The sequence below is a fragment of the Oncorhynchus clarkii genome, chromosome 27, assembly GCF_045791955.1.
Source record: "Oncorhynchus clarkii lewisi isolate Uvic-CL-2024 chromosome 27, UVic_Ocla_1.0, whole genome shotgun sequence".
Lineage (NCBI taxonomy): Eukaryota > Metazoa > Chordata > Actinopteri > Salmoniformes > Salmonidae > Oncorhynchus > Oncorhynchus clarkii.
The window spans coordinates 35,703,625-35,718,135 of record NC_092173.1 but is presented as its reverse complement, the minus strand read 5'-3'; the positions used below and the strand labels follow the sequence as shown (position 1 = coordinate 35,718,135).

The 14,511-nt window shown below is 46.3% G+C and overlaps 1 protein-coding gene across 4 annotated transcripts in view; it reads right to left on the bottom strand.

Annotated features, from left to right (window-relative positions):
* LOC139385464 (arf-GAP with Rho-GAP domain, ANK repeat and PH domain-containing protein 1-like) overlaps nucleotides 1-14,511 on the bottom strand; it is a 114,978-nt gene that overhangs the window by 21,267 nt on the left and 79,200 nt on the right. For all 4 annotated transcript variants that reach the window (XM_071130519.1, XM_071130520.1, XM_071130521.1 and 1 more), the window contains 10 exons: nucleotides 12,399-12,594; nucleotides 11,950-11,995; nucleotides 8,706-8,869; nucleotides 6,714-6,926; nucleotides 5,784-5,889; nucleotides 5,565-5,712; nucleotides 2,393-2,482; nucleotides 2,001-2,078; nucleotides 1,769-1,886; nucleotides 324-437 (listed from right to left, as the gene is read on the bottom strand). In XM_071130519.1, coding sequence (XP_070986620.1) covers nucleotides 324-437; nucleotides 1,769-1,886; nucleotides 2,001-2,078; nucleotides 2,393-2,482; nucleotides 5,565-5,712; nucleotides 5,784-5,889; nucleotides 6,714-6,926; nucleotides 8,706-8,869; nucleotides 11,950-11,995; nucleotides 12,399-12,594 — 1,273 coding nt within the window. The remainder of the gene's footprint in view (nucleotides 1-323; nucleotides 438-1,768; nucleotides 1,887-2,000; nucleotides 2,079-2,392; nucleotides 2,483-5,564; nucleotides 5,713-5,783; nucleotides 5,890-6,713; nucleotides 6,927-8,705; nucleotides 8,870-11,949; nucleotides 11,996-12,398; nucleotides 12,595-14,511) is intronic.

The following is a 14,511-nucleotide window of genomic DNA, read 5'->3' as shown; positions in this document are numbered from 1 at the left end:
ACCACTCAGAACACTGCACCTACAGCAATGCTCTAGCAAGCCTTAACCTCAACCTTAACCACTCAGAACACTGCACCTACAGCACTGCTCTAGCAAGTCTTAACCCCAACCTTAACCACTCAGAACACTGCACCTACAGCAATGCTCTAGCAAGTGTTAACCCCAACCTTAACCACTCAGAACACTGCACCTACAGCACTGCTCTAGCAAGTGTTAACCCCAACCTTAACCACTCAGAACTAACGCCTAAACTGTTCATCTTTGAGTTGTTTCCATTTTAACCCGGTAACCACATGTATGTGTGTGTGTTAGTGTGTGTGTACCCAGGTAGACCAGTATGGCCTCCATGGCCAGGTTCTTTTTGACCAGCAGGTGGGAGTCGGTACCCAGAGAGTGTAGGATGGGTAACACACGCTCCAGATGATGCAACGGACGCTCTGAGTGAGTGAGAGAGAGAGGGGAGAGAGGAGAGTGAGGAGAGAGAGGAGAGTGAGGAGAGACAAACAGAACAGAGCTTCAACAGCAGCATCACTTCTCCCTAGCACTTCCATCCCATACCTCTGTCCCCTTCCTCTCCATCCCATACCTCTGTCCCCTTCCTCTCCATCCCATACCTCTGTCCCCTTCCTCTCCATCCCATACCTCTGTCCCCTTCCTCTCCACCCCATACCTCTGTCCCCTTCCTCTCCACCCCATACCTCTGTCCCCTTCCTCTCCATCCCATACCTCTGTCCCCTTCCTCTCCATCCCATACCTCTGTCCCCTTCCTCTCCATCCCATACCTCTGTCCCCTTCCTCTCCATCCCATACCTCTGTCCCCTTCCTCTCCATCCCATACCTCTGTCCCCTTCCTCTCCATCCCATACCTCTGTCCCCTTCCTCTCCATCCCATACCTCTGTCCCCTTCCTCTCCATCCCATACCTCTGTCCCCTTCCTCTCCATCCCATACCTCTGTCCCCTTCCTCTCCATCCCATACCTCTGTCCCCACCTCTCCATCCCATACCTCTGTCCCCACCTCTCCATCCCATACCTCTGTCCCCACCTCTCCATCCCATACCTCTGTCCCCTTCCTCTCCATCCCATACCTCTGTCCCCTTCCTCTCCATCCCATTTCCTCTCCATCCCATACCTCTGTCCCCTTCCTCTCCATCCCATACCTCTGTCCCCCTCCTCTCCATCCCATAACTCTGTCCCCTTCCTCTCCATCCCATACCTCTGTCCCCTTCCTCTCCATCCCATACCTCTGTCCCCCTCCTCTCCATCCCATAACTCTGTCCCCTTCCTCTCCATCCCATACCTCTTTCCCCTCTCCACTCACCGGTCTCCTCCTTCTGACTGACCTCCCATCTCTCTGTCCACTCACCGGTCTCCTCCTTCTGACTGACCTCCCAACTCTCTGTCCACTCACCAGTCTCCTCCTTCTGACTGACCTCCCATCTCTCTGTCCACTCACCAGTCTCCTTCTTCTGACTGACCTCCCATCTCTCTGTCCACTCACCGGTCTCCTCCTTCTGACTGACCTCTCATCTCTCTGTCCACTCACCAGTCTCCTCCTTCTGACTGACCTCTCATCTCTCTCCACTCACTGGTCTCCTCCTCCTGACTGACCTCCCATCTCTCTGTCCACTCGCCGGTCTCCTCCTTCTGACTGACCTCCCATCTCTCTGTCCACTCACCAGTCTGCTCCTTTTGACTGACCTCCCATCTCTCTGTCCACTCACCGGTCTCCTCCTTCTGGCTGACCTCTCATCTCTCTCTCCACTCACCGGTCTCCTCCTTCTGGCTGACCTCCCAGCAGCTCCAGTAGTCTTTCTCTCTGACCTGGATCTTCCGCCGGTCCAGAATCTCACAGGTCAGCTCTGCTGCCGTCATAGAACCAGGGATCTAGAGGGGAGAGCAGTGGAGGGAGTGACATTCTGGAACTCTTCTTACTCTATTTCCCTATCGTGATAAAGGTGAGGTCTGAAGGGTTAGTTAAGGTCAGAGGTGAGAGGTCACCTTGACATGCTGCTCTGCCGTCTCCTTCTTCTCCTCTAGGTACACTGTACAGATGAAGTCACCTGCTGACCCCGACGCCTGCACAACACACACACGCGTTAAAGCACATTGGGTTACAGCAGAACACTGCAAACACATGAGAAGTTTGTGTGACTCACAGAAACCTTGGAGTTGAGATGTGTGTGAATGTACTGTAATACTCACAGGAACGCTGGAGTTGAGATGTGTGTGAGTGTACTGTATTACTCACAGGAACGCTGGAGTTGAGATGTGTGTGAGTGTACTGTATTACTCACAGGAACGCTGGAGTTGAGATGTGTGTGTGAATGTACTGTATTACTCACAGGAACGCTGGAGTTGAGATGTGTGTGTGAATGTACTGTATTACTCACAGGAACGCTGGAGTTGAGGTTCAACTTCTCTCTAACTTTAATGATGACCGTGATCTCATCCAGCTGCCTTTTCAGCTGCTGCTCATCCACCTGGACCGCAACACAACCACACACGGTCAACCACACAGCAACATAACCGTATAACCGGTATAACTACTCACTCCGTGGTTGAAACACCACTGACCAGCTCACACTGCAGCCACCCACCTACCAAACATTGCAGCCTCCCCCCTACCAAACACTGCAGCCACCCACCTACCAAACACTGCAGCCACCCACCTACCAAACACTGCAGCCTCCCCCCTACCAAACACTGCAGCCATCCCCCTACCAAACCCTGCAGCCATCCCCCTACCAAACACTGCAGCCATCCCCCTACCAAACACTGCAGCCACCCCCCTACCAAACACTGCAGCCACCCCCCTACCAAACACTGCAGCCACCCCCTACCACACTGTAGTCATCCCCCTACCACACACTGCAGCCATCCCCCTACCAAACCAAAGCACTAGCATACCACTACCAAACCATACCACTAACCACACCCCTACCAAACCATACCACTACCAAACAATACCACTACCAAACCATCCCCTACCAAACCATTCCAAACCATCCCACTACCAAACCACGATCAAACCACTACCAAACCATCCCACTACCAAATCATCCCACTACCAAACCATCCCACTACCAAACCTTACCTCTACCAAACCTTACCTCTACCAAACCTTACCCCTACCAAACCATCCCCCTAACAAACCACGATCAAACCACTACCAAACCATCCCACTACCAAATCATCCCACTACCAAACCACTACCATCCCATACCACTACCAAGCCTTCCCACTACCAAACCATACCACTACCAAACCATACCACTACCAAACCAAACCACTACCAAACCATCCCCCTACCACACCATACCACTACCAAATCACACCACTACCATACCATTCCACTACCACACCATACCACTACAAACCATACCACTACCAAACCATCCCACGACCACTATCAAACCACTACCACTACCACACCAAACCATCCCCCTACCAAACCATAAAACTACCAAACCATCCCACTACCAAAACATACCATTATCATCCCAAACCACTACCAAACCATACCACTACCACACCATACCGCTACCAAACCATCCCGCTACCAAACCATCCCGCTACCAAACCATCCCGCTACCAAACCACAACCGCTACCAAACCACAACCGCTACCAAACCACAACCGCTACCAAACCACAACCGCTACCAAACCACAACCGCTACCAAACCACAACCGCTACCAAACCACAACCGCTACCAAACCACCCCTCTATCAAACCATCCCTCTACCAAACCATCCCTCTACCAAACCATCCCTCTTCCAAACCATCCCTCTACCAAACCATCCCTCTACCAAACCATCCCTCTACCAAACCATCCCCCTACCAAACTACTACCACTACCAAACCATCCCTCTACCAAACCATCCCTCTACCAAACCATCCCTCTACCAAACCATCCCTCTACCAAACCATCCCTCTACCAAACCATCCCTCTACCAAACCATCCCCCTACCAAACTACTACCACTACCAAACCATCCCTCTACCAAACTACTACCACTACCAGACCACTACATACCACTACCAAACCATCCCACTACCAAACCATCCCACTACCAAACCATCCCACTACCAAACCATCCCTCTACCAAACCATCCCTCTACCAAACCATCCCTCTACCAAACCATCCCCCTACCAAACTACTACCACTACCAAACCATCCCTCTACCAAACCATCCCTCTACCAAACCATCCCTCTACCAAACCATCCCTCTACCAAACCATCCCTCTACCAAACCATCCCTCTACCAAACCATCCCCCTACCAAACTACTACCACTACCAGACCAGACAACTACATACCACTACATACCACTACCAAACCATCCCACTACCAAACTATCCCACTACTAAAACATCCCACTACCAAAGCATCCCACTACCAAAGCATCCCACTACCAAAGCATCCCACTACCAAAGCATCCCACTACCAAAGCATCCCTCTACCAAACCAAACCATCCCACTACACTACCAAACCATCCCACTACCAAACCATACCACTACCAAACCATACCACTACCAAACCATCCCACTACCAAACCATCCCTCTACCAAACCATCCCCCTACCAAACTACTACCACTACCAGACCAGACCACTACATACCACTACCAAACCATCCCACTACCAAACCATCCCTCTACCAAACCATCCCTCTACCAAACCATCCCTCTACCAAACCATCCCTCTACCAAACCATCCCTCTACCAAACCATCCCTCTACCAAACCATCCCTCTACCAAAACCATCCCTCTACCAAAACCATCCCTCTACCAAAACCATCCCTCTACCAAAACCATCCCTCTACCAAAACCATCCCTCTACCAAAACCATCCCCCTACCAAACTACTACCACTACCAGACCAGACAACGACATACCACTACCAAACCATCCCACTACCAAACCACTACCGCTACCAAACCACTACCGCTACCAAACCATCCCGCTACCAAATCACTACCAAACCATCCCGCTACCAAATCACTACCGCTACCAAACCATCCCGCTACCAAAACACTACCACTACCAAACCATTACATACCACTACCAAACCACTACCAAACTATTACATACCACTACCAAACCATTACATACCACTACCAAACCATTACATACCACTACCAAACCAAACCACTACCAAACCAAACCACTACCAAACCATACCATTACATACCACTACCAAACCAAACCACTACCAAACCAAACCACTACCAAACCATCCCCCTACCAAGTGACTTACAGGAGCAATTATGGTTAAGTAACTTGCTCAAGGGCACATCTTTCAGTTTTTATTTATTTATTTTATTTAACTAGGCAAGTCAGTTAAGAACTAATTCTTATTTTACAATGACTGCCTAATCCGGCCAACCCCTCCCCTAACCCAGACGAACGCTGGGCCAATTGTGCGCCGCCCGGCTGTGATACACCCCGAGATTGAACCAGGGTCTGTAATGACGCCTCTAGCGCTGAGATGCTCTTAACCGCTAGGCTACCTGCTGCCTCTTCGAGGTTATGGGTCAGGGGTTAGAGTTAACAGCATCTCTGACCTCAAAGACGTCCGTGTAGTGCTCTATGAGTTCCTCTACGACGCGGCCAGCTGTGTAGTCCTTCCCGTCGGTCTGGAACAGTGTTGGGCCAAATACTATAGCCAGGTTATGGAGATTCATCTGGTTCAGCTCTGCAAACCGCTGCACACTGTGGACAACACACACACCATTACACTCTGAGCGGAGGGGTGTGTGTGTGTGTGTTTATATGTGTCTCACCAGTAGAGGTGGTTGACCAGGGCTCGTAGCGTGGCCTTGTTGACTCTGGGCAGGCGGCTCAGCAGCAGCTGGTACTGAGAGATCTTCTTGCTCTCCTCTGGGATCACTGACAAACAACACACACACAGTGTTTGAGTTAGGGTGTAGGATACAGGGTGTTGGGGTTAGGGTGTAGGATACCGGGTGTTGGGGTTAGGGTGTAGGATACAGGGTGTTTGGGTTAGGGTGTAGGGTGTAGGATACAGGGTGTTGGGGTTAGGGTGTAGGATACCGGGTGTTGGGGTTAGGGTGTAGGATACAGGGTGTAGGGGTTAGGGTGTAGGATACACAGTGTAGGGGTTAGGGTGTAGGATACAGGGTGTTGGGGTTAGGGTGTAGGATACCGGGTGTTGGGGTTAGGGTGTAGGATACAGGGTCTTAGGGTTTAGGGTGTAGGGTAGGATGTAGGGTTTAGGGTATAGGGTAGGATGTAGGGTTTAGGGTGTAGGATATAACGTGTTGTGCATAGGGTGTAGGATACAGGGTGTTGGATATAGGGGTTGGGGTGTAGGATATAGGGTGTAGGGATTAGTGTATAGGATATAGGGTGTAGGGATTAGTGTATAGGATACAGGGTGTAGAGGTTAGGGTGTAGGGGTTAGGGTGCAGGATACAGGGTATAGGGGTTAGGGTGTAGGGGTTAGGGTGTTAGCGTGCAGGGTGTTAGCGTGCAGGGTGTTAGCGTGCAGGGTGTTAGCGTGCAGGGTGTTAGCGTGCAGGGTGTTAGCGTGCAGGGTGTTAGCGTGCAGGGTGTTAGCGTGCAGGGTGTTAGCGTGCAGGGTGTTAGCGTGCAGGGTGTTAGCGTGCAGGGTGTTAGCGTGCAGGGTGTTAGCGTGCAGGGTGTTAGCGTGCAGGGTGTTGGCGTGCAGGGTGTTAGCGTGCGGGTCTCACCAGGTGTGCTGAGCCATGCGCTAGCAGCCTGTATGGTGAACAGGCCCTCTCCAGACTCTCTGAAGAAGCGTTTCAGTGTGTTAGACACGTCGTCCACCTGGTGCTCCTCCTCCTTCAGACGCACATTACGGGCATCACGCCGAAACGCCTCGCACAGCGCCGCCACGCGACTGTTCACACCGCTCTTACGGTAGATACCCTCAGACGTCAGACCTAAAACACACACAGATTAAAACTCAGACACACACTAATATCCACTCCACAACACATACTCCTGACATGGTTCACAGTGTTTCAATTCTCGCCCTTCTCTTACTGACCAACCAAAACTGTCAGAGTTCAGAGGTCAGAGTAGCAGCCAATCAGAGCACAGAAGGGATTATGAAGAGAGTCAGCAGACGGAATAGACTAACATGCTGACCACACTGCTCACGTGCGCCAACGAGCGTCTGCGTTGCCAAGCGCTAAAATAGAAGTCAGTTCTATTTGTGACGCTGAACGCGGTGCTGCCTCTCCCATCTCCTCATTGGTTATACCCACGTGGGTGATTGAAAGCTGAACGGAGGTCGGTCGGTTGTGGTAATACACCTTATTATGAAAGTTAGATGCTAATCGCCATATAAAGTCCAAAGAAGAAAAGGACGAAGGAGGAGCGATGACTAGAAATGATTTGGTTGACCATTTTATGTGTGGATTAATTGTTGGCGTAGAGGACCTTGTGCGTTTCAGGTATAATAACAACTCAATGTTTATATCCCAGGACAAATTAGCTAGCAACAGCAAGCTAGCTAAAAGGGACAAATTAGCTAACAACTGCAAACTAACTAGCTAAAATGCCATAAATGTGTAATGTTTTTCGACCTGTCCCCAAATTAATATAATTGGTTCAGAGTTTGTTTTGATGTTTCAACCTGGTGTCGTGATGGCGTTTGGTGTGGGAGGACAAAATCAATTTGCACACGCAGATGCACGCGTGTCGGGTTTGGGCATGGTGTAAGACTGCAGTCCAAATACGTTATTTTTACCCCCTCAGCTGTTACTTTCCCTCTGGATAATCCCAGTCGAAACCGGATGCAGTTTGATTGCCATCTTAAATGGAGGTCCAATTCACAAATGTTGCCCCCTCGGCCCTAGATTTAGCTCGAGGGAGTGAAGAACTTTGGTCACTTATGGGGTTGATATGACCCACAATTCAATGCAAATTGTATTCACATGTCAAACTCTGGTGTGTCAAATTGAATCAACAAGGCTGCATTTTCTGCATGTCATAAAAAAGTATGAAGCTGCACGCTAACACCCTGCACATATATATATACACACACACACATTGATTTTAGTGTTGGCAAATTGGCTTAGTCTCGTACTGAGGAGCCTATAAAATATAAAAGATTTTTGGAATTCTGAAATTTATTGGAATAAATTACCAAACTATAAAACTTGCTAGCCAGCTATGGGTAACTGTAGCTAGCTACCTGACAGGAGTGCTGGCTAGATACGTTAGCTTGCTAGGTACATTAACAGCTTTAGGTTAGTTGTTTTTAAGCTCAACTTGAAGATTTCCACCAAGTACGTTGCCTCTCCAATCATCACTCTCACTCGCTTGGGCAAGGCACATTTAAGGTACACTCGGATGTGACAATGTAAAGCGTCATTCAAGGGCTGAGGGTTTAGGGTTGAGGGCTGTCTACTTTGAGTGTGAAACGCAGCCAAACATTTCAACCACGACACAGGATAAACTACCCAGAACACAACAGGAACAGCCTGATCTCCAGTAAGACCAGCGAGTCATAACAGGAAATAAACTACAGGGAGAAAGAGAGAGCAGAAGTTAACACATGACCGTGTGTGGGGGGGGGGGGGGCAGAGAGAGAGAGAGAGAGAGAACAGTGCTGATTTGTTGACCTTTGCTTCTCGGTCTCTGTGAATCAGAACTCCCGCTATTACAGTCACGAGGCAACACACACAGCTACACACACAGCTACACACTCTTACCGCACTGTGTGATATAGTCAATGCAGCGGTCCACTATAACAGGGATGTCGGCCTCAGTTAGTTGCTGCTGACTAAGAGAGTCTCCTGCACTGCCTGCTGCTTTCTGGATGCCCACACACCAACCCTGGAAGTCAAGCTTCCTCTCCCCCTCGATGTACAGTGTCCTGGAGAGAGGGAGGGAGGGAGGGAGGGGGTTTAGGAAGAATAAGAGAGGGGGAGGGAGGGGGTTTAGGAAGAATAAGAGTGAGACAGGGAGAAGGGGGGTAGGTAGAATGAGAGGGAGGGAGGGAGGGAGAAGGGGGGTAGGAAGAATGAGAGGGAGGGAGGGAGAAGGGGGGTAGGAAGAATGAGAGGGAGGGAGTGAGACAGGGAGGATAGGGGGGTAGGTAGAATGAGAGGGAGGGAGAGGAAGGAAATTAAACCTCTTTAGTATACAGTTGAAGTCGGAAATTGACATATACCTTAGCCAAAAACATTGAAACGCAGTGTTTCACAATTCTTGACATTTAATCCTATTAAAAATTCCCTGTCTTAGGTCAGTTAGGATCACCACTTTATTTTAAGAATGTGAAATGTCAGAATAATAGTAGAGAGAATAATTAATTTCAGCTTTTATTTCTTTCATCACATTCCCAGTGGGTCAGAAGTTTACATACACTCAATTAGTATTTGGTAGCGTTGCCTTTAAATTGTTTAACTTGGTTCAAACGTTTCGGGTAGCCTTCCACAAGCTTCCCACAATAAGTTGGGTGAATTTTGTCCCATTCCTCCTGATAGAGCTGGTGTAACTGAGTCAGGTTTGTAGGCCTCCTTGCTCACACATGCTTTTTCAGTTCTGCCCACAAATGTTCTATGGGATTGAGGTCAGGGCTTTGTGATGGCCACTTCAATACCTTGACTTGGTTGTCCTTAACCTCTTTGATCTCTAGGGGCGCTATTTCATTTTTGGATAAAAAACGTTCCCGTTTTAAGCGCGATATTTTGTCACGAAAAGATGCTCGACTATGCATATTCTTGACAGTTTTTGAAAGAAAACACTCTGAAGTTTCAGAATCTGCAAAGATATTGTCTGTAAGTGCCCCAGAACTCATTCTACAGGCGAAACCAAGATGATGCGTCAACCAGGAAATGAGCAGATTTCTGAAGCTCTGTTTTCCATTGTCTCCTTATATGGCTGTGATTGCGCAAGGAATGAGCCTACACTTTCTGTCGTTCCCCCAAGGCGTTAGCAGCATTGTGACGTATTTGTAGGCATATCATTGGAAGATTGACCATAAGAGACTATATTTTCCAAGTGTCCGCCTGGTGTCCCTGCGTCGAAATTGGAGCGTAAAGCCAGGTGCAATTATTTTTCCATTTTAGAGCAAGGAGAAACCAGGCCTCCACGAAGGATATATCATTGAAGAGATATGTGGAAAAACACCTTGAGGATTGATTCTAAACCACGTTTGCCATGTTTCAGTCGATATTATGGAGTTAATTTGGAAAAAAGTTCGCGTTTTGAGGGCTGAATTTTCGTTTTTTTTTTTTTTTTTTTTTTTTGGTAGCCAAATGTGATGTACAAAACGGAGCTATTTCTAATACACAAAGAATCTTTTTGGAAAAACTGAGCATCTGCTATCTAACTGAGAGTCTCCTCATTGAAAACATCAGAAGTTCTTCAAAGGTAAGTTATTTTATTTGAAGGCTTTACTTGTTTTTGTGATAGTTGCCTGCTAAATGCTAACGCTAATGCTAACGCTAAATGCTACGCTAGCTAGCTACTGTTACACAAATGATTGTTTTCCTATGGTTGAAAAGCATATTTTGAAAATCTGAGATGACAGTGTTGTTAACAAAAGGCTAAGCTTGAGAGATAGCATATTTATTTCATTTCATTTGCGATTTTCATGAATAGTTAACGTTGCGTTATGGTAATGAGCTTAGGTCTATAAATAGAATCCCGGATCCGGGTTTGGTCGTCGCAACAGGTTAAGTAATTTTGCCACAACTTTGGAAGTATGCTTGGGGTCATTGTCCATTTCGAAGACCCATTTGCGACCAAGCTGATGTCTTGAGATGTTGCTTCAATATATACACATAATTTTCCTGCCTCGTGATACCATCTATTTTGTGAAGTGCACCAGTCCCTCCTGCAGCAAAGTACCCCACAACATGATGCTGCCACCCCCGTGCTTCACGTTTGGGATGGTGTTCTTCGGCTTGCAAGCCTCCCCGTTTTTCCTCCAAACATAACGATGGTCATTATGGCCAAACAGTTCTATTTTTGTTTCATCAGACCAGAGGATATTTCTCCAAAAAGTACGATCTTTGTCCCCATGTGCATTTGCAAACCGTAGTCTGGCTTTTTTTATGGCAGTTTTGGAGCAGTGGCTTCTTCCTTGCTGAGCGGCCTGTCAGGTTATGTCGATTTAGGACTCGTTTTACTGTGGATGTAGATACTTTTGTACCTGTTTCCTCCAGTATCTTCACAAGGTCCTTTGCTGTTGTTCTGGGATTGATATGCACTTTTCACACCAAAGTACGTTCGTCTCGAGGAGACAGAATGCGCCTCCTTCCTGAGCGGTATGACGGCTGCGTGGTCCCATGGTGTTTATACTTGCGTACTATTATTTGTACAAATGAACGTGGTACCTTCAGGCATTTGGAAATTGAACCAGACTTGTGTAGGTCTACAATTTTTTTTCTGAGGTCTTGGCTGATTTCTTTTGATTTTCCCCAAAGAGGCACTGAGTTTGAATGTAGGCCTTGAAATACATCCACAGGTACTCCTCCAATTGACTCAAATTATGTAAATTTGCCGTTCAGAAGCTTCTAAAGCCATGACATAATTTTCTGGAATTTTCCAAGCTGTTTAAAGGCACAGTCAACTTAGTGTATGTAAGTGTGTATGTCTGACCCACTGGAATTGTGATACAGTGAATTATAAGTGAAATAATCTGTCTGTAAACAATTGTTGGAAAAATGACTTGTGTCATGCACAAAGTAGATGTCCTAACCGACTTGCCAAAACTATAGTTTGTTAACAAGAAATTTGTGGAGTGATTCAAAAACAAGTTTTAATAACTCCAACCTAAGTGCATGTAAACTTCCGACTTCAACTGTAATAGAGGTAATGTCTACACATTAAAACCATCTCATTTTGCCTGTTCAGTCATGTTTCAACTCTTCCATTTCCCTGAACAAACAACAAAAAGAAAGTAAACATAAATGTTGTTAAAAAGTGGCAGCATCATCCTCTCACCTGCCTCTCTCCACCAGAACCAGCACCTCATTCTCCTGCTGGATCGCTGGGACAAACACACATTTGGAACCATTTAATGATGGTACAAACAGTGTGTGTGTATGGTCTTGTTCTTCTATCCTCGTGGGGACCTGAAATCCACAACTGTCCCCACAAGGATAGTAAACCAAGGAATATTCTCCCTTGTGGGGACACCACCCACGTCCCCATGAGGACAAAGGCTATTTTAAGGTTAGGGGTCAGATTTAGGGTTAGAGCTAAGGTTAGGGGTCAGATTTAGGGTTAGAGCTAAGGTTAGGGGTCAGATTTAGGGTTAGAGCTAAGGTTAGGGGTCAGATTTAGGGTTAGAGCTAAGGTTAGGGAAAATAGGAATTTAAACGGAAATACATTTTAGGTCCCCACGAGAATAGAAGAAGTGTGTATGTGTGTGTGTGCATGTGCGTACTCACAGAGCTCCTGCAGTTTGCGTAGGTGTATCTCCTCCTCTTCCTCACTGTCCTCCAGGTAGGCATGGAGGGAGGAGCCAACCAGCGCAAACCAGCCAACCCGAGGGCTCTGTAGGTTCAACCCGTCCTTGTACTTCAGCCGGCCAATCCGCTCAAAGCTCAGTCTCAATAGAGCCTCTGCATTGGACGGAATAAACATCTGGGGAGAAGAGGGGGAGTTAAATATGTTTATGGATCCATCACACAGCTGAGCCTTGATTTCCTAGGTTATGGTCAGTGTGAGTGGTTACCTTTGTTATGGTCAGTGTGAGTGGTTAACTTTTGGTTTTACCCCTAGCACTATACAGCTGATTCAAATCACCAACTCATCATCAAGCTTAGATTATTTGAATCAGCTGTGTAGTGCTGGGGCACATAACAAAAACATGCCCCGGGGGGGGGGGGTTGGGCTCAGGACAGAATTTGGGAAACACTGACCTAGGCAACGGTTGGTGTGAGTTGTTACCTAGGTCAGGGGTTTTCAAACTTTTCTTGCCCATGGACCCCCGTCGTCCAGGCAAACCGGCGACCGACGGACCACCATCAGTTGTTAGCAAAAAAATATATAATCACGTCTTATCAGGTGAATGCAAATGGTAAGTAGAAGAAATCAACATTTTAAAATGAATAGATTTTGACCTCCCCACAGTTCATTGGAAGAGGAAGTATAAACTCTAACATAGTATATTAGCTAGAAAGGTACAAATATCTTGGTAGTGGAGAAACACTTTTGTTGTTTTAAAGCTCATTTTCTGCAACTTAAAATCAATTGAGCGGAGAAAACCTTCTGCATTTTTTTAAAGCTAATATCCAGCAATTCTACACATTTGGCAAGGAGCTGTGAGAAAATGTTGCGGTTTTAAAGCTAATTTCCTGCAATTCTATGCATTTTGCCATGGCTAATGCTGTGTTCCTCTGCTCAGACATTATAACTAAATCAACAGGCATGTGGCTGAGTACCCGTTATTTTAGATTCTCCATGACCGGCTAGCTGTTTCTCAGATGGTATTATTTAAATATATATATATTTTATCTGGTTTTGGTCATTTAAGTTCACAAAAAAACTGTTTTTCCATCATGAAAATGACCACTTAGATGGCCTAATAATTTTTGGTACGGTCATAACCATGTCATAAAAGCTGACATAACCTGTCATAATACTGTCATGACCCACATATTTACACCTTTAAAAAGTCTAATAAATCCATGTAATATAGTCTACACCATCACAATAAATCCATGTAATATAGTCTAAACCATCACAATAAATCCATGTAATATAGTCTACACCATCACAATAAATCCATGTAATATAGTCTACACCATCACAATAAATCCATGTAATATAGTCTACACCATCACAATAAATCCATGTAATATAGTCTACACCATCACAATAAATCCATGTAATATAGCCTACACCATCACAATAAATCCATTATTTATTTTAGACAGGTCTAAAGAAGCAGGATATGAAGAAAATGTGGTCTATTTCAGAAGAACAGAATAACATACTCTGAGTTGTCCTTATGTTAGGTCCTGATCTGGCTATGCCAAAAGGCTGTGGGCTACACTAGTTCATTCAGAAGACAAGATCTGCTTATAATTATTTTATAGTAGGAAGAATAATGTATAGTAATGTATTTTATACATTATTTTATAGTAGGAAGTATACAATTGAACAAAGCTGAATAAAATAGAAAGGATATTTTCTCCAAATGATTTGAGGCAGTGCGCACATGCAGCTGTTGTGTTGAGAGTTGAACAAAGAAACAGGTACTCCTATATGTTCCATGTATTAATGTAACTTCAGATGTTCTACAAACGTTGGGCTGTTGTGATGTGTAATACATTGTAAAGCTGCATGATGAGTAATGATGATTTGAAAAAAGTCTCTTGAAAGGCATGAGCTCTACTTTGTTTATTGAGCCGGCTGTAAACACTCCAATAGTCTCTCAATCACAATTTGACAAGCACTTCATAATGCCTAGGATTTCACAGCGGCATCCCCTTTGTGGCCCGTAGTGCACCCTAAAAAATCCATGCCTTTTGCGGTGCACCGAGTTGTGCCCTTCTT